The sequence below is a fragment of the Chiloscyllium punctatum genome, chromosome 3 (assembly GCF_047496795.1).
Source record: "Chiloscyllium punctatum isolate Juve2018m chromosome 3, sChiPun1.3, whole genome shotgun sequence".
Lineage (NCBI taxonomy): Eukaryota > Metazoa > Chordata > Chondrichthyes > Orectolobiformes > Hemiscylliidae > Chiloscyllium > Chiloscyllium punctatum.
Genome location: NC_092741.1, coordinates 5,051,914 through 5,078,984, shown reverse-complemented (window position 1 = coordinate 5,078,984; position 27,071 = coordinate 5,051,914). Strand labels below are relative to the sequence as shown.

Below are 27,071 nucleotides of genomic sequence, written 5' to 3'. Positions count from 1 at the left end.
CCCCACCAGTACTGTACCCCAGTATTATACAGTGACAGATCTGTCCCCACCCCAGTACTGTACCCCAGTGTTATACAGTGACCGACGTGTCCCCACCCCAGTACTGTACCCTTGTTTTCTCCAGTTATAGACCTGTCCCCACCCCAGTACTGTACCCCAGTGTTATACAGTGACAGACCTGTCCCCACCCCAGTACTGTACCCCAGTGTTATACAGTGACAGACCTGTCCCCACCCCAGTACTGTACCCCAGTGTTATCCAGCGACAGACCTGTCCCCACCCCTGTACTGTACCCCAGTGTTATACAGTGACAGACCTGTCCCCACCTCAGTACTGTACCCCAGGGTTATACAGTAACAGACCTGTCCCCCACCCCAGTACTGTACCACGGTGTTATACAGTGACACACCTTTCCCCACCCCAGTACTGTATCCCAGTGTTATCCAGTGACCGACCTGTCCCCACCCCAGTACTGTACCCCAGTGTTATACAGTGACAGACCTGTCCCCAACCCAGTACTGTACCCCGTTGTTATACAGGGACTGACCTGTCCCCACCCCAGTACTGTACCCCAGGGCTATACAGTAACAGACCTGTCCCCCACCCCAGTACTGTACCACAGTGTTATACAGTGACACACCTTTCCCCACCCCAGTACTGTATCCCAGTGTTATCCAGTAACAGACCTGTCCCCCATCCCAGTACTGTACCCCAGTGTTATACAGTGACCGACCTGTCCCCACCCCAGTACTGTACCCCAGTGTTATACTGTGACAGACCTGTTCCTCCCCAGTACTGTACCCCAGTGTTATACAGTGACAGACCTGTCCCCACCCCAGTACTGTACCCCAGTGTTATCCAGCGACAGACCTGTCCCCACTCCAGTACTGTACCCCAGTGTTATCCAGCGACAGACCTGTCCCCACCCCAGTACTGTACCCCAGTGTTATACTGTGACAGACCTGTTCCACCCCAGTACTGTACCCCAGTGTTATATAGTGACAGACCTGTCCCAACCCCAGTACTGTACCCCAGCGTTATACAGTGACAGACCTGTCCCCACCCCAGTGTTATACAGTGACAGACCTGTCCCACCCCAGTACTGTACCCCAGTGTTATACAGTTACAGACCTGTCCCCACCCCAGTACTGTACCCCAGTGTTATACAGTGACAGACCTGTCCCCACCAGTACTGTACCCCAGTATTATACAGTGACAGATCTGTCCCCACCCCAGTACTGTACCCCAGTGTTATACAGTGACCGACGTGTCCCCACCCCAGTACTGTACCCTTGTTTTCTCCAGTTATAGACCTGTCCCCACCCCAGTACTGTACCCCAGTGTTATACTGTGACAGACCTGTCCCCACCCCAGTACTGTACCCCAGTGTTATACAGTGACAGACCTGTCCCCACCCCAGCACTGTACCCCAGTGTTATCCAGCGACAGACCTGTCCCCACCCCAGTACTGTACCCCAGTGTTATACAGTGACAGACCTGTCCCCACCTCAGTACTGTACCCCAGGGTTATACAGTAACAGACCTGTCCCCCACCCCAGTACTGTACCACGGTGTTATACAGTGACACACCTTTCCCCACCCCAGTACTGTATCCCAGTGTTATCCAGTGACTGACCTGTCCCCCACCCCAGTACTGTATCACAGTGTTATACAGTGACAGACGTGTCCCCACCCCAGTACTGTATCCCAGTGTTATACAGTGACAGACCTGTCCCCACCCCAGTGTTATACAGGGACCGACCTGTCCCCACCCCAGTACTGTACCCCAGTGTTATACAGTGACAGACCTGTCCCCACCCCAGTACTGTACCCCAGTGTTATACAGTGACAGACCTGTCCCACCCCAGTACTGTACCCCAGTGTTATACAGTGACAGACCTGTCCCCACCACAGTACTGTACCCCAGTGTTATACAGTGACCGACCTGTCCCCACCCCAGTACTGTACCCCAGTGTTATACAGGGACAGACCTGTCCCACCCCAGTACTGTACCCCAGTGTTATACAAGGACAGACCTGTCCCACCCCAGTACTGTACCCCATGTTATACAGTGACCGACCTGTCCCCACCCCAGTAATGTATCCCAGTGTTATCCAGTGACAGACCTGTCCCCCACCCCAGTACTGTACCACAGTGTTATACAGTGACAGACGTGTCCCCACTCCAGTACTGTATCCCAGTGTTATACAGTGACAGACCTTTCCCCACCCCAGTGTTATACAGGGACCGACCTGTCCCCACCCCAGTACTATACCCCAGTGTTATACAGAGACAGACCTGTCCCCACCCCAGTACTGTACCCCAGTGTTATACAGTGACAGACCTGTCCCACCCCAGTACTGTACCCCAGTGTTATACAGTGACAGACCTGTCCCCACCACAGTACTGTACCCCAGTGTTATACAGTGACAGACCTGTCCCCACCCCAGTACTGTACCCCAGTGTTATACAGGGACAGACCTGTCCCCACCCCACTGTTATACAGTGACTGACCTGTCCCCACCCCAGTACTGTACCCCAGTGTTATACAGTGACAGACCTGTCCCACCCCAGTACTGTACCTCAGTGTTATACAGTGACATACCTGTCCCCACCCCAGTACTGTACCCCAGTGTTATACAGGGACAGACCTGTCCCCACCCCAGTATTGTACCCCAGTGTTATCCAGTGACCGACCTGTCCCCACCCCAGTACTCTATCCCAGTGTTATACAGGGACAGACCTGTTCCTCCCCAGTACTGTACCCCAGTGTTATACAGTGACAGTCCTGTCCCCACCCCAGTGTTATACAGTGACAGACCTGTGCCTATCCCAGTACTGTACCCCAGTGTTATACAATGACAGACCTGTCCCCACCCCAGTGTTATACAGTGACTGACCTGTCCCCACCCCAGTACTGTACCCCAGTGATATACAGTGACCGACCTGTCCCCACCCCAGTACTGTACCTCAGTGTTATACAGTGACAGACCTGTCCCCACCCCAGTACTGTACCCCAGTGTTATACAGTGACAGACCTGTCCCCACCTCAGTACGGTATCCCAGTGTTATACAGGGACAGACCTGTCCCCACCCCAGTACTGTACCCCAGTGTTATACAGGGACAGACCTGTCCCCACCCCAGTACTGTACCCCAGTGTTATACAGTGACAGACCTGTCCCCACCCCAGTACTGTACCCCAGTGTTATACAGTGACCGACGTGTCCCCACCCCAGTACTGTACCCTTGTTTTCTCCAGTTATAGACCTGCCCCCTCCCCAGTACTGTACCCCAGTGTTATACTGTGACAGACCTGTCCCCACCCCAGTACTGTACCCCAGTGTTATACAGTGACAGACCTGTCCCCACCCCAGTACTGTACCCCAGTGTTATCCAGCGACAGACCTGTCCCCACCCCAGTACTGTACCCCAGTGTTATACAGGGACAGACCTGTCCCCACCTCAGTACTGTACCCCAGGGTTATACAGTAACAGACCTGTCCCCCACCCCAGTACTGTACCACGGTGTTATACAGTGACACACCTTTCCCCACCCCAGTACTGTATCCCAGTGTTATCCAGTGACTGACCTGTCCCCCACCCCAGTACTGTATCACAGTGTTATACAGTGACAGACGTGTCCCCACCCCAGTACTGTATCCCAGTGTTATACAGTGACAGACCTGTCCCCACCCCAGTGTTATACAGGGACCGACCTGTCCCCACCCCAGTACTGTACCCCAGTGTTATACAGTGACAGACCTGTCCCCACCCCAGTACTGTACCCCAGTGTTATACAGTGACAGACCTGTCCCACCCCAGTACTGTACCCCAGTGTTATACAGTGACAGACCTGTCCCCACCACAGTACTGTACCCCAGTGTTATACAGTGACAGACCTGTCCCCACCCCAGTACTGTACCCCAGTGTTATACAGGGACAGACCTGTCCCACCCCAGTACTGTACCCCAGTGTTATACAAGGACAGACCTGTCCCACCCCAGTACTGTACCCCATGTTATACAGTGACCGACCTGTCCCCACCCCAGTAATGTATCCCAGTGTTATCCAGTGACAGACCTGTCCCCCACCCCAGTACTGTACCACAGTGTTATACAGTGACAGACGTGTCCCCACTCCAGTACTGTATCCCAGTGTTATACAGTGACAGACCTTTCCCCACCCCAGTGTTATACAGGGACCGACCTGTCCCCACCCCAGTACTATACCCCAGTGTTATACAGAGACAGACCTGTCCCCACCCCAGTACTGTACCCCAGTGTTATACAGTGACAGACCTGTCCCACCCCAGTACTGTACCCCAGTGTTATACAGTGACAGACCTGTCCCCACCACAGTACTGTACCCCAGTGTTATACAGGGACAGACCTGTCCCCACCCCACTGTTATACAGTGACTGACCTGTCCCCACCCCAGTACTGTACCCCAGTGTTATACAGTGACAGACCTGTCCCACCCCAGTACTGTACCTCAGTGTTATACAGTGACATACCTGTCCCCACCCCAGTACTGTACCCCAGTGTTATACAGTGACCGACCTGTCCCCACCCCAGTACTGTACCCCAGTGTTATACAGTGACAGACCTGTCCCCACCCCAGTACTCTATCCCAGTGTTATACAGGGACAGACCTGTTCCTCCCCAGTACTGTACCCCAGTGTTATACAGTGACAGTCCTGTCCCCACCCCAGTGTTATACAGTGACAGAGCTGTGCCTATCCCAGTACTGTACCCCAGTGTTATACAATGACAGACCTGTCCCCACCCCAGTGTTATACAGTGACTGACCTGTCCCCACCCCAGTACTGTACCCCAGTGATATACAGTGACCGACCTGTCCCCACCCCAGTACTGTACCCCAGTGTTATACAGTGACAGACCTGTCCCCACCCCAGTACTGTACCCCAGTGTTATACAGTGACAGACCTGTCCCCCACCCCAGTACTGTACCTCAGTGTTATACAGTGACAGACCTGTCCCCACCCCAGTACTGTACCCCAGTGTTATACAGTGACAGACCTGTCCCCACCTCAGTACGGTATCCCAGTGTTATACAGGGACAGACCTGTCCCCACCCCAGTACTGTACCCCAGTGTTATACAGGGACAGACCTGTCCCCACCCCAGTACTGTACCCCAGTGTTATACAGGGACAGACCTGTCCCCACCTCAGTACGGTATCCCAGTGTTATACAGTGACAGACCTGTCCCCACCCCAGTACTGTACCCCAGTGTTATACCGTGACAGACCTGTTCCACCCCAGTACTGTACCCCAGTCTTATACAGTGACCGACGTGTCCCCACCCCAGTACTGTACCCTTGTTTTCTCCAGTGATAGACCTGTGCCCACCCCAGTATTGTGCCCCAGTGTTATACAGTGACAGACCTGTCCCCACCCCTGTACTGTACCCCAGTGTTATACAGTGACTGACCTGTCCCCACCCCAGTACTGTACCCCAGTGTTATACAGTGACCGACGTGTCCCCACCCCAGTACTGTATCCTTGTTTTCTTCAGTGATAGACCTGTCCCCACCCCAATACTGTACCCCAGTGTTATACAGTGACAGACCTGTCCCCACCCCTGTACTGTACGCTAGTGTTATACTGTGATAGACCTGTCCCCACCCCAGTGTTATACAGGGACCGACCTGTTCCCACCCCAGTACTGTACCCCAGTGTTATACAGTGACAGGCCTGTCCCCACCCCAGTACTGTACCCCAGTGTTATACAGTAACAGACCTGTCCCCCACCCCAGTACTGTACCCCAGTGTTATACAGTGACAGACCTGTCCCCAACCCAGTACTGTACCCCGTTGTTATACAGGGACAGACCTGTCCCCACCCCAGTACTGTACCCCAGGGCTATACAGTAACAGACCTGTCCCCCACCCCAGTACTGTACCACAGTGTTATACAGTGACACACCTTTCCCCACCCCAGTACTGTATCCCAGTGTTATCCAGTAACAGACCTGTCCCCCACCCCAGTACTGTACCACAGTGTTATACAGTGACAGACGTGTCCCCACCCCAGTACTGTACCCCAGTGTTATACAGTGACAGACCTGTCCCCACCCCAGTGTTATACAGGGACCGACCTGTCCCCACCCCAGAACTGTACCCCAGTGTTATACAGTGACAGGCCTGTCCCCACCCCAGTACTGTACCCCAGTGTTATACAGTGACAGACCTGTCCCCACCCCAGGACTGTACCCCAGTGTTATACAGTGACAGATCTGTCCCCACCCCAGTACTGTACCCCAGTGTTATACAGTGACAGACCTGTCCCCACCCCAGTACTGTACCCCAGTGTTATACAGTGACAGACCTGTCCCACCCCAGTACTGTACCCCTGTGTTATACAATGACAGACCTGTCCCCTCCACAGTACTGTACCCCAGTGTTATACAGTGACAGACCTGTCCCCACCAGTACTGTACCCCAGTGTTCTATAGTGACAGACCTGTCCCCACCCCAGTACTGTACCGCAGTGTTGTACTGTGATAGACCTGTCCCCACCCCAGTACTGTACCCCAGTGTTATACAGTGACCGACATGTCCCCACCCCAGTGTTATACAGTGACCGACCTGTCCCCACCCCAGTACTGTATCCCAGTGTTATACAGTGACACACCTGTCCCCACCCCAGTACTGTACCCCAGTGTTATACAGTGACCGACCTGTCCCCACCCCAGTACTGTACCCCAGTGTTATACAGTGACAGACCTGTCCCACCCCAGTACTGTACCCCTGTGTTATACAATGACAGACCTGTCCCCTCCACAGTACTGTACCCCAGTGTTATACAGTGACAGACCTGTCCCCACCAGTACTGTACCCCAGTGTTCTATAGTGACAGACCTGTCCCCACCCCAGTACTGTACCGCAGTGTTGTACTGTGATAGACCTGTCCCCACCCCAGTACTGTACCCCAGTGTTATACAGTGACCGACATGTCCCCACCCCAGTGTTATACAGTGACCGACCTGTCCCCACCCCAGTACTGTATCCCAGTGTTATACAGTGACCGACCTGTCCCCACCCCAGTACTGTACCCCAGTGTTATACAGTGACACACCTGTCCCCACCCCAGTACTGTACCCCAGTGTTATCCAGCGACAGACCTGTCCCCACCCCAGTACTGTACCCCAGTGTTATACAGTGACACACCTGTCCCCACCCCAGTACTGTACCCCAGTGTTATACAGTGACAGACCTGTCCCCACCCCAGTACTGTACCCCAGTGTTATACAGTGACACACCTGTCCCCACCCCAGTACTGTACCCCAGTGTTATACAGTGACCGACCTGTCCCCACCCCAGTACTGTACCCCAGTGTTATACAGTGACAGACCTGTCCCCACCCCAGTACTGTACCCCAGTGTTATACAGTGACAGACCTGTCCCCACCCCAGTACTGTACCCCTGTGTTATACAGGGACAGACCTTTCCCCAACCCAGTACTGTACCCCAGTGTTATACAGTGACAGACCTGTCCCCACCCCAGTACTGTACCCCAGTGTTATACAGTGACAGACCTGTTTCCACCCCAGTACTGTACCCTTGTTTTCTCCAGTGATAGACCTGTCCCCACCCCAGTACTGTACCCCAGTGTTATACAGTGACAGACCTGTCCCCACCCCAGTACTGTACCCCAGTGTTATACAGTGACAGACCTGTCCCCACCCCAGTATTGTACCCTTGTTTTCTCCAGTGACAGACCTGTCCCCACCCCAGTACTGTACGCCAGTGTTATACAGTGACAGACCTGTCCGCACCCCAGTACTGTACCCCAGTGTTATACAGGGACAGACCTTTCCCCACCCTAGTCCTGTCACCCAGTGACCATCCTTGTTTGATTGAACCCTCTGTGAATGGTGTGCTTCCTCTGGTGTGTGTGATGTTGACTGTCCTGCTCTTGTCTTGCAGGATGTTGTCCCTGAAGGGCACCCTGATCCTCTTGTTGCTGTTCTTCAGTAGTTTTTTTGGCAGTATCTTCATGTTGGCTCCGTTCCTCCCTGTCATGCTGCTGTCCACCTCGGTGTACCGTTGGATTACTGACCGGATCGTTGCCGTCTGGCTCACCCTCCCTGTGGTAAGTGACAGTCATTGGAAGCAGAGCTGAATCCAATTGCCCTTTCCAGTTGGGCAGAGCATGCTCCTTGTGACTGTGCTGTGTTTCTGCCAGGCTCTGCTGGAGATGGTGCTTGGTGTGAGGGTGGTTATCACTGGCGATGGCTTTGTACCTGGTGAGCGCAGTGTGATCATCATGAATCATCGGACACGCCTGGACTGGATGTACATGTGGAACTGCCTCCTCCGATATAGCTACCTCAGAATGGAGAAGATCTGCCTGAAATCATCCCTCAAATCCATTCCAGGCTTTGGTGAGTCAGCCTGACTGTTCATTGCTCTCTCCATGACTGAGGGTTTCAGTGTATAGTGGGTGTGCTGGACCGGCACTAAGTGTCAGTACACATGTCTGCATTGTCTGACTGAGCGTAGACTGGTATGGATGAACTGAGAAAGTGAGAACTGCAGATGCTGGAGATCAGAGGCTGAAAAATGTGTTGCTGGAAAAGCGCAGCAGGTCAGGCAGCATCCAAGGAGCAGGAGAATCGACATTTTGGGCAGAGGAGATGACCTGGGGGGTACAGTGAGAGAGAAACTCACTGAAATCCTTGTAGAGGGGGGAAGAGAGCTTCTTCAAGGAAGGCATCCTTGCAACAGGATTTGCAGTAGGTTAAAATCGACTGTGAGAAAGTGAGGACTGCAGATGCTGGAAATCAGAGGCTGAAAAATGTGGTGCTGGAAAAGCGCAGCAGGTCAGGCAGCAACACCTTTTTCAGCTCATGGTTGAACTGAGAGGGAACTTTTGCCTCTGTTTGCCCACAGCGAGCACTCCTACTTCTGAAACCCAGCCATTCACCGGGAAGAATCATTTGCAACTTGCAAAGACAGTTTGAAGGGAGCCGAGTGAAGCTGAATGTGGGGGAGTGTCACGTTCTTCACTTGGATAGTCAAATGAAAGAATGTTATCAAAGGGGTGAAACTTGTAAACGTTGATGTTTCGAGTTTTTTATGCATTTGTGTGATGCTGACATTACTGGGTGGGTCCAGCATTTATTACCCATACCGAGTAGCTCCTTGAGAGGGTGGGGGTGAGCTGCCTTCCTGACCCGCTGCAGTCCGTGTGCTGTGGGTAGACCCACAATGTCCCTGAGGGAGGGAAGTCCAGGATTCTGACCCAGTGACACTGAAGGAACGGTGAGATATTTCCCAGTCAGGATTGGGTGTAGTTTGGAGGGGACCTTGCAGGGGGTGGTGTTCCCGTGTATCTGCTGCCCTTATCCTTCTCGATGGAAGTGGCTGTAGGTTTGGGAGGTGCTGCCTTAAGGATCTTTGGTGAATTTCTGCAGTGTATCTTGGAGATAGTACACACTGCTGTTACTGAGCGTCGGTGGGGGAGGGAGTGAGTAGTTGTGGATGTGATGCCAATCAAGTGGCTGCTTTGTCCTGAATGGTGTGGAGCTTCTTGAGTGTTGTTGGGATGCCCCCATCCAGGGCAAGTGGGGAGTATTCCCTCACACTCCTGACTTGTACCTTGTAGATGGTGGACAGGCTTTGGGGAGTTAGGAGGGGAGTTACTTACCGCAGTATTCCCAGCCTCTGACCTGCTCTTGTAGGCTCTGTGTTTTTATAGCAAATTCAGTTCAATTTCTAGTTAATGGTAACTTCCAGGGTCCTGCTAGTGAGGTATTCAATGATGGCAACACCATTGAATGTCAAGGGGTGATGGTTAGATTATCTCTTATTGGTGATAGCCATTGCCTGGCATTGTGTGGTGCAAATGTTACTTGCCACTTATCAGACCAAGCCTGGAGATTGTGGAATCTTATCGCATTTGAACATGGAGTGCTTCAATATCCAAGGAATTGCAAATGGGGCTAAACCGTATGCAATCATTGATGGACATCCCCACGTCTGACCTTGGGATGGAGGGAAGGTGATTGATGAAGCAGCTGAAGATGGTTGGCCCTAGGACCCTCCCCTGAGGGACTCCTGCAGAGGTGTCCTGGAGCTGAAATGACTGACCCTCCAACAACCACAACCATCTTCCTCTGGGCTAGGTGTGACTGATGGGGTGGTAATTGGCCGGGTTGGATTTGTCCTGCTTTTTATATACAGGACATACCTGGCTACTGTCCCACATTGTCGGGTAGATACCAGTGTTGTAACTGTACTGGAACAGCTTGGCTCGGGGAGTGGCAAGTTGTGGAGCTTAAATCTTCAGTACTATTGAAGGAATGTTGTCAGGACTCATTGCCTTTACAGTATCCAGTGTCTCCAACCGTTTCTTCCTATCACATGGAGTGAATTGAATTGACTGAAGAAGGGTGTCTGTGAGGCTGGGGCCTTCGGTGAGGATGGGGAAATTTGTGTGGCTTGCTCCCGAGTGAATTGTTTAATTGCCCACCATCATTCACAACTGGATGTGGCTAGACTGCAGAGCTTCGATCTGACCCATTGGTTGTGGCATCCTTTACCTCTGTCTAGCAGTTGCTGTTTATGCTGTTTGACATGCAAGTAGTCCTGTTTGGATGGGTGTATGAATAGGAAGGGTTTGGAGGGATATGGGCCAGGTTCTGGCAGGTGGGACTAGATTGGGTTGGGATATCTGGTTGGCATGGACAGGTTGGACCGAAGGGTCTGTTTCCATGTTGTACATCTCTATGACTCTGTGCCAGAGACCTGTGCTCCTTTGCTAACCCCTGGTAAGTCATCTCCCCCAACAGTATCCAAAATAGTATGTTTGTTGTTGAGGGGAATGGCCACAGGGGATCCCTGCACTGCCTGCCGGTTCCCTCTCCGTCCCCTGATGGGAACCCATCTACCACCCTCATTTACCTGAGGTGTGACTACCTCCCTGTAACTCCTCTCAATAACCCCCGCTGCCTCCCGAACGATCCAAAGTTCATCCGGCTCCAGCTCCAGTTCCCTAACACGGTTTCCGAGGAGCTGGAGTTGGGTGCACTTCCTGCAGATGCAGTCAGCAGGGACACTAGTGGTGACCCTTACCTCCCACATTCTGTAGGAGGAACATTCAAATGCCCTAACCTCCATTCCCACTGTTCTAAATTCCCAATGAGACGACTGAAAAATTAATAGAAAACTAGTTCCCTTCCCAATCCGGCGCACAGAACCCTTTTTTATTTGGTTAGAGGGGGAGGATGGGTGGGAGACACTACCCGAGTAGTGTTTCAGGTAAAGCAGTAACCCACTTACCCAGCAGTCCTGTGTCGGCTCCTGCTCCTGCCCAGTGTGCGCTCCACCTAAGTATGAGGTAAGTTTTTATCCTTTAAATTTCCCTTCCCATCAGCACCCTGATCCTCACTGTCTCTCCTCCCACTGCAACCACCGCCGAAAAGCTATTCTGGGCCGTGAGGTTATAGATTGTGCTGGAGTACTGTTCTGCTGCTGTTGGTGGCCCATGGTGCCTCATGGACGCCTAGACTTGAGTTGCGCGATCTGTTCAAACTCTGTCCCATTGAGCACGGTGATAGTGCCACACAACATGATGGAGGGGATTCTCAATGTGAAGGTGGGACTTTGTCTCCACAATGAATAAATGAATGAATGATTTTACTACCATCTATATTTTACAGTAAGAATACAGTAAAGTACAGTGGAGGAACTTATCTTTTTCTCTGTAATTTGGCGCCATTTTGAATAATTTAAGAATGAAGGTGAAGGATTGACTGGTTATTCTGCTATAATATGCCTTTTGTTAACGTGAATTGGCGTTTGACAAATTGGGCACGCTGTTTCTGCAGTGTGAACTTTTAAAACACGTTGGTCTGTAAGGCGATTACAGCTCCAACACTTTAAGTGCAGTTTCTAAAGCATGATTTTTCGATAACACCGGGTTGCACAAGAGCACAGCTTATAGAAGAACTGCCTGTAGTTTAGAGACTCCATCAGTTCTGAGCCAGCTTATCACCCCATCACCGACACCTGCACTGCCTACCCTCCTCCACCGCCTCACTGCCATCTACAACGCACCCAAACGACACCAACGTTGCCAGTCCTTAGGTACCATTTTTGCCACTGGGCCGATACTCCTCTGCCACTGCCTGCTGGGCCAACAAACTCTGGAGTTGTCTCTCTTACTGGTGGGCCCTCCCCCCCTCCCCCGCTCCTCCCCTCCCCCCCCCCCCCCCCCCGCTCCTCTCCCCCTCCCCCCCCCCGCTCCTCTTCTCTCCCCCCCCCGCTCCTCTCCCCTCCCCCCCCACTCCCGCTCCTCCCCCCTCCCGCTTCCCCCTCTCCCCCCCCCCCCCCCTCCCGCTCCCGCTCCCCCCCCCCCTCCCCCGCACGATTAGATGAGTGGTGTTTTTGTGTACTATATCAAAGCAGGGAGGCAGGGCTGGGGTGGGGTGGGATGTGATGCCTCTGTGTTTCTCACTGTCTGCTCTTCTCTTCCTGTCAGGCTGGGCCATGCAGATGTCTGCATTCATCTTTGTTCGAAGGAATTGGGGAGAGGACCAGCAACATCTCAGTCTCATATTGGATTACCTGTGTGACATCAAGCATCCTCTACAGCTTTTAATGTTCCCTGAGGGGACAGATCTCACAGGTTTGTCCCTGACCAGTCTGTCAGCAAGCCCTGTCAATTCCCCTTTCCACTGCCTCATGTTCCTGTGTCAACCTCCTGGCCAACAGCTTCCTTACTAATTTACTATCTACATGTAGGAAGGTGCGAGTTACAATATCTAACACCGTTTCTTGCTCTGTTCAGAAAGCCACCTTCAGCTGTTTGACGTGTAACTACCGCCGTGAACTCAGTTGCTGAACCTACTAGTTTCCATTCTGATTTACGTTGATTCAGCAGTTCAGTTTGAGAAATACCTGGCAGAATATCCCTGGGTCAAGTTTTCTTGTAACATGATGTTTAATTCTGGGTGCACTATGTTACCCAGTTGACATTTTAATCCAGGTTTTTAGATTAGATTAGATTCCCTACAGTATGGAAACAGGCCCTTTGGCCCAACAAGTCCACACCGACCCTCCGAAGAGTAACCCACCCAGACCCATTCCCCTACGCAAATACTATGGGCAATTTAGCATGGCCAATTCACCTGAACTGCACATCTTTGGACTGTGGGAGGAAACTAGAGCACCCGGAGGAAACCCACACAGACACGGGGAGAATGTACAAACTTCACACAGACAGTCGCCCAAGGCTGGACTCGAACCCGGGGCCCTGGTGCTGTGAGGCAGCAGTGTTAACCACTGAGCCACCGTGCTGTCCCAAAGTGGTGGGTAAACTTTGAGAACAACCATCTGGGACAGAATTAAGGATCAGTCCAACTTCTTTTCACGGGCTGTTTACTGCCAATCCCTTATTGAACAGTGTCTTTCAGGCAACAGTTAAGAGTCACTCACATTGCTGTAGGTCTGGAGTCACTTGGAGGACAGACTAAGTGAGGATGGCAGTTTCCTTTCCTGAAGGAAGTTAGTGACCATGGTGAAGTTTGAAGTCATATTCCTAGAACATGACCCTGGGCTTCTGGATTATTATAACAGGAACATCTCTACTGTGTGCATCATTTCCCAAGGACTTTCAAAGGCTCTCACATCTCAGATGTGGACTTACCCTCAAACAGCTGTGCCCATTCACATTTCTTCTGTTAATGCCTAATTCCTACTGAAATTTGTCTTCCTCCAATTTAGCCCTTTCACCTGAGAACTAGTCTTACCCTTATTGTTACCACATGGAGGTGAGCCCCTCTTAATTAAATCAGACACCCAGGAAAGCTCACCTCGTCTCATAGTCTGTTAAAATATGGGTGACAGAGAACTCCCAAATTCCACCATTTAAAGAAAATAACATCAATTATTATTAACTCTAAAAGTGAACATTAAACAACTATTCACAACTCAATGCCCACCCTTTCTCGTAACTGCTTATTATCTACTTCCAACTCTAACAATATGTTGTTCCAATAAGACCCTTTAGTAAAATTACATCAACTTAATTTCAAAACCACATAACCACTGTCATCTTCTAAGACCTTTTCCAGCTGAGGATCTCCCTGGGTGTTGTCTTTCTTTTTATTCTGATCACGTTTCCTATGAAAAGGTACCTTTGATAGAGAGTGTTTCCTAATTTTTTGGAGAGCAAAATGTTAGCTCTCCATGCTTTTCTATCTTGAAGGCAGTTGCTCTTTCTGACCAATTTTCAAAATGTCCGTACTCTTATTCCCCCAACATTGGATCATTTCACTGGTTCAGTGTTGGCAAAACTATAAATTCAATCTTAATTGGATTTTAGTATCCTGGGGTATAATTTAAACAGATTGGTTAAATTTAAATTGTCAAAACAGCAACGAAAACTCAGGTATCCATTTCACAGCCAAGGTTACATATTTTCAATTTTCCAGTACACTCTGGGACTGCCATCTAGCCATATCACCAGTGCTTGTAAGTTCTCAGTTCAGAACTTCATAACCCCTCCCACCTTAAGAGAAAAAAGAACGATCATAATGAAAACATACCTTTTTTTCTGGTTCTTAATCCCATTGTGATGAAATACATGGGTCATTAATCTAAGTTATACTTTTCATATTAATTTCTGCACACATATATAACATTGGAATCTGTCAAATATTATCTACACGACTTCCTTTAAATCCGTGATAATGCACCAACTATCATATAAGGGGATGATGATCCCTAATCAAATTACTCCACTCCAGGTGATTATAAATACTATCTCTTATAGAGCTTTCCAAAACTGTCCACACTGAAGTAAGGCTCACTGGGCTATAATGACCAGGGGTGTCTCTACTCCCCTTCTTGAACAAAGGAACAACATTTGCTACCCTCCACTCTTCTGGCACCATTGCTGTAGACAACCACAACATAAAGATCAAAGCTAAAGGCTCAGCAATCTCCTTTCTGGCTTCCCAGAGATTCCCAGGATAAATCCCATCCGGCCCAGGGAACCTATCTATTTTTGCATTTTCCAGAATTGCTAACACCTCCCCCTTGTGAACCTCAATCCCAGTCTGATCCCACACTCTGATTCTGATCCTCCCCCTCCCCCCCCCACTCTGATCCTCCCTCCCCCCCCCACTCCGATCCTCCCCCTAACCCCACACTCCGATCCTCCCCCTCCCCCCACACTCTGATCCTCCCCCTCCCCCCACACTCTGATCCTCCCCTCCCCTCCCACACTCTGATCCTCCCCTCCCCCTCACACTCTGATCCTCCCCTCCCCTCCCACACTATGATCCACCCCTCCCCTCTCCCACACTCTGATACTAACCCCCCCCCACACTCTGATTCTCCCCCTCCCCCCCCACACTGATTCTCCACCCCACACTCTGATGCCCCCCACACTCTGATACTCCCCCTCCCCCCCCCACACTCTGATCCTCCCCCCTCCCCCCGATCCTCCCCCCCACTCCGATCCTCCCCCTCCCCCCCACACTCTGATCCTCCCCCTCCCCCTCCCCCTCCCCCTCACACTCTGATCCTCCCCCCACACTCTGATCCTCCCCTTCCCCCCCACACTCTGATTCTCCCCCTCCCCCTCACACTGATTCTCCCCCCCCACACTCTGATACTCCCCGTCTCCCCAAACTCTGATCCTCCCTCCCCCACCCACTCTGATTCTCCACCCTCCCCCCCACACTCTGATTCTCCCCCTCCCCCCCCCACACTGATTCTCCCCCCCCACACTGATTCTTCCCCCCCCACACTCTGATACTCCCCCTCCCCCCACACCCTGATCCTCCCCCCCCACACTCTGATACTCCCCCTCCCCCCACACCCTGATCCTCCCTCTCCCCCCCACTCTGATCCTCCCCCTCCCCCCCACTCTGATCCTCCCCCTCCCCCCCCACACTGATTCTCCACCCCACACTCTGATGCCCCCCACACTCTGATACTCCCCCTCCCCCCCCCACACTCTGATCCTCCCCCCTCCCCCCGATCCTCCCCCCCCACTCCGATCCTCCCCCTCCCCCCCACACTCTGATCCTCCCCCTCCCCCTCCCCCTCACACTCTGATCCTCCCCCCACACTCTGATCCTCCCCTTCCCCCCCACACTCTGATTCTCCCCCTCCCCCTCACACTGATTCTCCCCCCCCACACTCTGATACTCCCCGTCTCCCCAAACTCTGATCCTCCCTCCCCCACCCACTCTGATTCTCCACCCTCCCCCCCACACTCTGATTCTCCCCCTCCCCCCCCACACTGATTCTCCCCCCCCACACTGATTCTCCCCCCCCACACTGATTCTCCCCCCCCACACTGATTCTCCCCCCCCACACTCTGATACTCCCCCTCCCCCCACACCCTGATCCTCCCTCTCCCCCCCACTCTGATCCTCCCCCTCCCCCCCACTCTGATCCTCCCCCTCCCCCCCACTCTGATCCTCCCCCTCCCCCCACTCTCTGATCCTCCCCCCACACTGTGATCCTCCCCTCCCCTCCCACGCTATGATCCTCCCCTACCCCCCCACACTCTGAAACTCCCCCCCCCACACTCTGATACTCCCCCCCCCCCCACTCTGATCCTCCCTCCCCCCGCACTCTGATCCTCCCCCCTCCCCCCACTCCGATCCTCCCCCAACCCCACACTCCGATCCTCCCCCTCCCCCCCACTCCGATCCTCCCCCTCCCCCCACACTCTGACACTCTGATCCTCCCCTCCCCCTCACTCTCTGATCCTCCCCTCCCCCTCACTCTCTGATCCTCCCCCTCACTCTCTGATCCTCCCCCTCACACTCTGATCCTCCCCCTCCCCCCACACTCTGATCCTCCCCCTCCCCCTCCCCCTCACTCTCTGATCCTCCCCCTCACACTATGATCCTCCCCTCCCCCCCCACACTATGATTCTCCCCCTCCCCCCGCCGCACTCTGATACTCCCCCCCCACACTCTGATCCTCCCCCTCCCCCCACACTCTGATCCTCCCCCTCCCCCCACACTCTGATCCTCCCCCCTCCCCCCTCAGTCCGATCCTCCCCCTCTCCCCCCACTCCGATCCTCCCCCTCCCCGCCACACTCTGATCTTCCCATCCCCCCCCACTCTGATTCTGCCCTCGCCCCCCCCACTCTGATCCTCCCCCTCCCCCTCACTCTCTAATCCTCCCCCTCACTCTCTAATCCTCCCCCCCACTCTCTAATCCTCCCCCCCACACTCTGACCCTCTCCCTCCCCCCCCACTCTGATCCTTCCCTCCCCCCCACTCTGATCCTCCCCTCACCCCCCCACTCTGATCCTCCCCCTCCCCCCACTCTGATCCTCCCCCTCCCCCCCACTCCAATCCTCCCCCTCCCCCCCACTCCGATCCTCCCCCTCCCCCCCACTCTCTGATCCTCCCCCCACACTCTGATCCTCCCCTCCCCTCCCACGCTATGATCCTCCCCTCCCCCCCACACTCTGATACTCCCCCCCCACACTCTGATCCTCCCCTCCCCCCCACTCCGATCCTCCCCCTAACCCCACACTCCGATCCTCCCCCTCCCCCCCCACTCCGATCCTCCCCCTCCCCCCACACTCTGACACTCTGATCCTCCCCTCCCCCTCACACTCTGATCCTTCCCCCTCCCCCCCACTCCGATCCTCCCCCTAACCCCACACTCCGATCCTCCCCCTCCCCCCCCCACTCCGATCCTCCCCCTCCCCCCACACTCTGACACTCTGATCCTCCCCTCCCCCTCACACTCTGATCCTCCCCTCCCCTCCCACACTATGATCCACCCCTCCCCTCTCCCACACTCTGATACTCCCCCCCCCCACACTCTGATTCTCCCCCTCCCCCCCACACTGATTCTCCCCCCCACACTCTGATGCCCCCCACACTCTGATACTCCCCCTCCCCCCCACACTCTGATACCCCCCCTCCCCCCGATCCTCCCCCCGATCCTCCCCCCCCACTCCGATCCTCCCCCTCCCCCCCACACTCTGATCCTCCCCCTCCCCCTCCCCCCCACACTCTGATCCTCCCCCTCCCCCTCCCCCTCACACTCTGATCCTCCCCCCACACTCTGATTCTCCCCCTCCCCCTCACACTAATTCTCCCCCCCCACACTCTGATACTCCCCGTCTCCCCAAACTCTGATCCTCCCTCCCCACCCACTCTGATTCTCCACCCTCCCCCCCACACTCTGATTCTCCCCCTCCCCCCCCACACTGATTCTCCCCCCCACACTGATTCTCCCCCCCCACACTCTGATACTCCCCCTCCCCCCACACCCTGATCCTCCCTCTCCCCCCCACTCTCTGATCCTCCCCCCTACCCCCCCCACTCCGATCCTCCCCCTCCCCCTCACTCTCTGATCCTCTCCCTCCCCCCCCACTCTGATCCTCCCCCTCCCCCCCACTCCGATCCTCCCCCTCCCCCCCACTCCGATCCTCCCCCTCCCCCCCACTCCGATCCTCCCCCTCCCCCCCACTCTGATCCTCCCCCTCTCCCCCCACTCCGATCCTCCCCCTCTCCCCCCACTCCGATCCTCCCCCTCCCCCCCACTCCGATCCTCCCCCTCCCCCCCACTCCGATCCTCCCCCTCCCCCCCACTCCGATCCTCCCCCTCCCCCCCACTCTGACCCTCCCCCCACACTCTGATCCTCCCCTCCCCTCCCACGCTATGATCCTCCCCTACCCCCCCACACTCTGAAACTCCCCCCCCCACACTCTGATACTCCCCTCCCCCCCACTCTGATCCTCCCTCCCCCCCCACTCTGATCCTCCCCCCTCCCCCCACACCGATCCTCCCCCTAACCCCACACTCCGATCCCCCCCTTCCCCCCCACACTCTGATTCTCCCCCTCCCCCTCACACTGATTCTCCCCCCCCACACTCTGATACTCCCCGTCTCCCCAAACTCTGATCCTCCCTCCCCCCCACACTCTGATTCTCCCCCTCCCCCCCACACTGATTCTCCCCCTCCCCCCCCACACTGATTCACCCCCCCCACACTCTGATACTCCCCCTCCCCCCACACCCTGATCCTCCCTCTCCCCCCCACTCTCTGATCCTCCCCCCTACCCCCCCACTCCGATCCTGCCCTCCCTCCCCCACACTCTGATCCTCCCTCCCCCACACTCTGATCCTCCCCCTCCCTCCCCCACACTCTGATTCCCCCCCTCCCTCCCCCACACTCTGATCCCCCCCCTCCCCCACACTCTGATCCCCCCCTCCCTCCCCCACACTCTGATCCCCCCCTCCCTCCCCCACACTCTGATTCCCCCCCTCCCTCCCCCACACTCTGATCCCCCCCTCCCTCCCCCACACTCTGATCCCTCCCTCCCTCCCCCACACTCTGATCCCCCCCTCCCTCCCCCACACTCTGATCCCCCCCTCCCTCCCCCACACTCTGATCCTCCCTCCCCCACACTCTGATCCCCCCCTCCCTCCCTCACACTCTGATCCCCCCCTCCCTCCCCCACACTCTGATCCCCCCCTCCCTCCCCCACACTCTGATCCTCCCCCTCCCTCCCCCACACTCTGATTCCCCCCTCCCCCACACTCTGATTTCCCCCCTCCCCCCCACACTCTGATCCCCCCCTCCCTCCCCCACACTCTGATCCCCCCCTCCCTCCCCCACACTCTGATCCCCCCCTCCCTCCCCCACACTCTGATCCCCCCCTCCCTCCCTCACACTCTGATCCCCCCCTCCCTCCCTCACACTCTGATCCCCCCTCCCTCCCCCACACTCTGATCCCCCCCCTCCCTCCCCCACACTCTGATCCCCCCCTCCCTCCCCCACACTCTGATCCCCCCCCTCCCTCCCCCACACTCTGATCCCCCCCTCCCTCCCCCACACTCTGATCCCCCCCTCCCTCCCCCACACTCTGATCCCCCCCTCCCTCCCCCACACTCTGATCCCCCCCTCCCTCCCCCACACTCTGATCCCCCCCTCCCTCCCCCACACTCTGATCCCCCCCTCCCTCCCCCACACTCTGATCCTCCCCCTCCCTCCCCCATACTCTGATCCCCCCCTCCCTCCCTCACACTCTGATTCCCCCCTCCCTCCCTCACACTCTGATCCTCCCCTCCCTCACACTCTGATTCCCCCCTCCCTCCCCCACACTCTGATTCCCCCCTCCCTCCCCCACACTCTGATCCTCCCCTCCCTCCCCCACACTCTGATCCCCCCCCTCCCTCCCCCACACTCTGATCCTCCCCCTCCCTCCCCCACACTCTGATTCCCCCCTCCCCCACACTCTGATTCCCCCCCTCCCTCCCCCACACTCTGATCCTCCCTCCCCCACACTCTGATCCTCCCTCCCCCACACTCTGATCCTCCCTCCCCCACACTCTGATCCTCCCCCTCCCTCCCCCACACTCTGATCCTCCCCCTCCCTCCCCCACACTCTGATCCCCCCCTCCCGCCCCCACACTCTGATCCTCCCCCTCCCTCCCCCACACTCTGATCCTCCCCTCCCTCCCCCACACTCTGATCCTCCCTCCCCCACACTCTGATCCTCCCCCTCCCTCCCCCACACTCTGATTCCCCCCCTCCCTCCCCCACACTCTGATTCCCCCCTCCCTCCCCCACACTCTGATTCCCCCCCTCCCTCCCCCACACTCTGATCCCCCCTCCCTCCCCCACACTCTGATCCTCCCCCTCCCCTCCCACACTCTGATCCTCCCTCCCCCACACTCTGATCCTCCCCCTCCCTCCCCCACACTCTGATCCCCCCCTCCCTCCCCCACACTCTGATTCCCCCCCTCCCTCCCCCACACTCTGATCCTCCCCCTCACCCCCACACTCTGATCCTCCCCCTCACCCCCACACTCTGATCCTCCCCCTCACCCCCACACTCTGATTCCCACCCCCACACTCTGATCCTCCCCTCCCCCCCCCACACTCTGATCCTCCCCTCCCCCCCCCACACTCTGATCCTCCCCTCCCCCACACACTCTGATCCTCCCCTTCCCCCCACACACTCTGATCCTCCCCTTCCCCCCACACACTCTGATCCTCCCCTTCCCCCCACACACTCTGATCCTCCCTCCCCCACACTCTGATCCCCCCCTCCCTCCCCCACACTCTGATCCCCCCCTCCCTCCCCCACACTCTGATCCTCCCCCTCACCCCCACACTCTGATCCTCCCCCTCACCCCCACACTCTGATCCTCCCCCTCACCCCCACACTCTGATTACCACCCCCACACTCTGATTCCCACCCCCACACTCTGATCCTCCCCTCCCCCCCCACACTCTGATCCTCCCCTCCCCCCCCCCACACTCTGATCCTCCCCTCCCCCCCCCCACACTCTGATCCTCCCCTCCCCCCCCCACACTCTGATCCTCCCCTTCCCCCCACACACTCTGATCCTCCCCTTCCCCCCACACACTCTGATCCTCCCCTCCCTCCCCCACACTCTGATCCTCCCCCTCACCCCCACACTCTGATCCTCCCCCTCACCCCCACACTCTGATCCTCCCCCTCACCCCCACACTCTGATCCTCCCCCTCACCCCCACGCTCTGATTCCCACCCCCACACTCTGATCCTCCCCTCCCCCCCCCACACTCTGATCCTCCCCTCCCCCCCACACTCTGATCCTCCCCTTCCCCCCACACACTCTGATCCTCCCCCTCGCCCCCCACACTCTGATCCTCCCCTCCCCCTCCCCCTCCCCCCTTCTGTATCCAAATGACTAGTTCTCCCTGTATTCCGTGAGATCTAACCTTGCTCGCCAGTCTCCCATGGGGAACCTTGTCGAACACCTTACTGAAGTCCATATAGAGCACATCTACTGCTCTGCCCTCATCAATCCTCTTTGTTACTTCTTCAAGAAAACTGAGTCCAGTTCATGTGACATGATTTCCCACGAACAAAACCATGTTGACTCTCCCTAATCAGTCCTTGCCTTTCCAAATACACGTACATCCTGTCCCTCAGGATTCTCTCCAACAACTTGCCCACCACCGAGGTCAGGCTCACTGGTCTATAGTTCCCTGGCTTGTCCTTACCACCCTTCTTAAACAGTCGCACTACGTTTGCCAACCTCCAGTCTTCCGGCACCTCACCTGTGACTATCGATGATACAAATATCTCAGCAAGAGGCCCAGCAATCACTTCTCTAGCTTCCCACAGAGTTCTCGGGTACACCTGATCAGGTCCTGGGGATTTATCCACCTTTAACCGTTTCAAGACATCCAGCACTTCCTCCTCTGTAATCTGGACATTTTGCAAGATGTCACCATCTATTTCCCTACAGTCTATATCTTCCATATCCTTTTCCACAGTAAACACTGACACAAAATACTTGTTTCGTATCTGCTCCATCTCCTGCGGCTCCACACAAAGACCCCTTTACTGATCTTTGAGGGGCCCTATTCTCTCCCCAGTTGCCCTTTTGTCCTTAATGTATTTGTAAAAACCCTTTGGATTTTCCGTAACCTTATTTGCCAACGCTATCTCATGTCCCCTTTTTGCCCTCCTGATTTTCCTCTTGAGTATACTCCTACTTCCTTTATATTCTTCTGAGGATTCACTTGATCTATCCTGTCTGTACCTGACATATGCTTCCTTCTTTTTCTTAACCAAACCCTCAATTTCTTTAGTCATCCAGCATTCCCTAGACCTACCAGCCCTTCCCTTTCACCCTGACAGGAATATACTGTCTCCTGATTCTCATCACCTCATTTCTGAAGGCTTCCCATTTTCCAGCCGTCCCTTTACCTGTGAATGTCTGCACCCAATCAGCTTTTGAAAGTTCTTGGAGACAGTGAGGACTGAAAATGCTGGAGATCAGAGTTGAGTGTATTGCTGGAAAAGCACAGCAGATCAGGCAGCATCCAAGAAGCCGGAAAATCGACATTTTGGACCGGAAACCTTCATCAGGAATGAGGCTGGGAGCCTCGGAGGTGGAGAGATAAATGGGAGAGGGGTGGGGCTGGAGAGATGGTAGCTGAGTGTGCAGTAGGTGGATGGAGGTGGGGGTAAAGGTGATAGGTCAGAGAGCAGGGTGGAGCAGACAGGTGGGAGGAAGATTGACAGGTGGGACAGGTCATGAGGGCGGTGCTGAGCTGGAAGGTTGGAACTGGGTAAGGTGGGGGAAGGGGAAATGCTGAAACTGGTGTGTGTATGTGTGTGTGTGTGTGAAGAGACGTGCAAAGATGAGATTGGGTGTGTCATGAAGAGTAACTGGAAAGAGGATTTGAAATAGGATCAGGTGATCTTGATGCTCTGGAGCTCAGAAGGCAACCCAAAAGGGTTCAAATGATAAAACCTGTTTCTATGCATTAACCTCATACAATCTCATTGGATCCAAACCCCATCCCATTCACTCCCACTGGATCCAAACCCCATCCCAGTCACCCTCACTGTCCACAATTCCAGTGGATCCAAACTCATCCCATGCATTCCCACTGCCCCACAATCCCAATGGACCCAAACCCTTTCCCATTCACTCCCATTGCCCACAATTGAAGTGGGACCCCCATCCCAATTTCTTCCTCATTGCTGTATGTCCATTTGCAGTTGTTGTGTGAACTATTGTGTACACAGTTATGGAAATGGCAGGACAGGCTGATGGTCTGATTATTCTGTAAATCAGAGATTGTGCATCCTGTTTTGTGCTGCTGTCTTTGAAATGTGGTTGTTTTGTGAATGATTAGACTCTGGGATAAGGATTTCTCACCCTGGTTATATTTATCAACTGTTTATAGAGTTCTCAGCCAAGGATAACATTCCATAACAAATGTGTTCTCAATTTATCAGACTTCAGAGTCTGGCTGCATTTCCTGGGATGATGGAGTAAGGGATGTGGGAAAACATGTAAAATTGACTCACACCCACACCGCACCCCCCCCTCCCAACACCCCTCCCCACACACACCCCCGACACCCCCCCCCCCCACACTCCCCACACTGCCCCCCCCCCACACACCCCCACATGCCCCAACACCACCACCCCCACCCACACCCCCCCAACACACACCCCCCCCAACACACACCCCCCCAACACACACCCCCCCCAACACACACCCCCCCCAACACACACCCCCCAACACACACACCCCCCAACACACCCCCCCCAACACCCCCCCCCCCCCAACAAACCCCCCCCAACACCCCCCCCCCAACACCCCCCCCAACACCCCCCCCAACACCCCCCCCCAACACCCCCCCCAACACCCCCCCCACACACCCCCCCCAACACACCCCCCCCCAACACACCCCCCCCAACACACCCCCCCCAACACACCCCCCCCAACACACCCCCCCCAACACACCCCCCCCAACACACCCCCCCCAACACACCCCCCCCCAACACCCCCCCCCCAACACACCCCCCCCAACACACCCCCCCCAACACACCCCCCCCAACACACCCCCCCCAACACACCCCCCCCAACACACCCCCCCCCAACACACCCCCCCCAACACCCCCCCCCAACACACACCCCAACACACACCCCCAACACACACCCTCCAACACACACCCTCCAACACACACCCCCCAACACACCCCCCCAACACACCCCCCCAACACACCCCCCCCAACACACCCCCCCCAACACAACCCCCCCAACACCCCCCCCAACACACCCCCCCACACACCCCCCCCAACACACCCCCCCCAACACACCCCCCCCAACACACCCCCCCCAACACACCCCCCCCAACACACCCCCCCCAACACACCCCCCCCAACACACCCCCCCAACACACCCCCCCCCAACACACCCCCCCCAACACACCCCCCCCAACACACCCCCCCCCAACACACCCCCCCCAACACACCCCCCCCAACACACCCCCCCCAACACACCCCCCCCAACACACCCCCCCCAACACACCCCCCCCAACACACCCCCCCCAACACACCCCCCCCAACACACCCCCCCCAACACACCCCCCAACACACCCCCCCCAACACACCCCCCCCAACACACCCCCCCAACACACCCCCCCCAACACACCCCCCCCAACACCACCCCCCCCAACACACACCCCCCCCAACACACACCCCCCCAACACACACCCCCCCAACACACACCCCCCAACACACGCACCCCCAACACACACCCCCCCAACACACACCCCCCAACACACACCCCCCCACACACGCACCCCCAACACACACCCCCACACACCCCCCACAGCCCCCCCACCCCCCCATACCGCCCCCATACCTCCCCCCACACACCGCCCCCCCATACCTCCCCCCACACACCACCCCCCATACCTGCCCCCACACACCACCACCCCACACACACCCCCACACACACACCCCCACACACACCCCCCCACACACACCCCCCCACACACACCCCCCCACACACACCCCCCCACACACACCCCCCCACACACACCCCCCCACACACCCCCCACACCCCCCCACACATCCCTCCCACACACACCCACACACCCCTCCCACACACCCCCACACCCCCCTTCCACAGCCCCCCCACACACCCCCACCCCCCCCCAAACCCCTCCCCCCACACCCCCCCCAAACACCCCCCCCCACACACACCCCCACACACACCCCACACCCCACCCCACACAGCCCCCCCACACCACATGCCTCCCCCCCTCGCCTCCCCCCCCCCACCGCTCCCCCACACACACACCCTCCTGACACCCCCCCACACTTCCCACACCGCCGCCCCCACACACCCCCACATGCCCCAACACCGCTCCCCCATCCCACCCACACACCCCCCCAACACACCCCCCCCCAACACACCCCCCCCCCAACACACCCCCCCCCACACACCCCCCCCCCAACACACCCCCCCCCCAACACACCCCCCCCAACACACCCCCCCCAACCCACCCCCCCCCCCCAACACACCCCCCCCAACACACCCCCCCCCCAACACACACCCCCCCCCCAACACACCCCCCCAACACACACCCCCCCAACACACACCCCCCCAACACACACCCCCCCAACACACACACCCCCAACACACACCCCCCCAACACACACCCCCCCAACACACACCCCCCCAACACACACCCCCCCAACACACACCCCCCCAACACACACCCCCCCAACACACACCCCCCCAACACACACACCCCCACACACACACCCCCACACACCCCCCACAGCCCCCCCATACCTCCCCCCCACACACCGCCCCCCATACCTCCCCCCACACACCACCCCCCCACACCCCCCCACACACCCCCCACACACACCCCCCCACACACACACCCCCACACACACCCCCCACACACCCCCCCCACACCCCCCACACCCCCCCCACACATCCCCCCCCCACACACCCCCACACCCCCCTTCCACAGCCCCCCCACACACCCCCCACACCCCCCTACACACCCCCCTACACACCCCCCCAAACACCCCCCAAACACCCCCCCACACACCCCCCAAACACCCCCCACACACACCCCCCACACACACCCCCCACACACACCCCCCACACACACCCCCCACACCCCCCCACACATCCCCCCCCCCACACACCCCCACACCCCCCTTCCACAGCCCCCCACACACCCCCACACCCCCCTACACACCCCCCCCAAACACCCCCCCAAACACCCCCCCCAAACACCCCCCCACACACCCCCCCACACACCCCCCCACACACCCCCCCAACACACCCCCCCCAACACACCCCCCCAACACACCCCCCCAACACACCCCCCCCAACACACCCCCCCCAACACACCCCCCCCAACACACCCCCCCAACACACCCCCCCAACACACCCCCCCAACACACCCCCCCAACACACCCCCCCCCAACACACCCCCCCCAACACACCCCCCCCAACACACCCCCCCCAACACACCCCCCCCAACACACCCCCCCAACACACCCCCCCCAACACACCCCCCCAACACACCCCCCCCAACACACCCCCCCCAACACACCCCCCCCAACACACCCCCCCCCAACACACCCCCCCCAACACACCCCCCCCCAACACACCCCCCCCCAACACACCCCCCCCCAACACACCCCCCCCAACACACCCCCCCCAACACACCCCCCCCAACACACCCCCCCCAACACACCCCCCCCAACACACCCCCC

At 56.9% G+C, this 27,071-nt stretch overlaps 1 protein-coding gene across 1 annotated transcript in view; it reads left to right on the top strand.

The window, feature by feature from the left end:
* The window catches only part of LOC140453894 (lysocardiolipin acyltransferase 1-like), a 59,915-nt gene that overhangs the window by 17,103 nt on the left and 15,741 nt on the right, over positions 1-27,071 (top strand). The window contains exons 2-4 of the mRNA XM_072548752.1: positions 7,952-8,117; positions 8,211-8,409; positions 12,510-12,656. Coding sequence (XP_072404853.1) covers positions 7,953-8,117; positions 8,211-8,409; positions 12,510-12,656 — 511 coding nt within the window. The 5' untranslated portion in view covers position 7,952. The remainder of the gene's footprint in view (positions 1-7,951; positions 8,118-8,210; positions 8,410-12,509; positions 12,657-27,071) is intronic.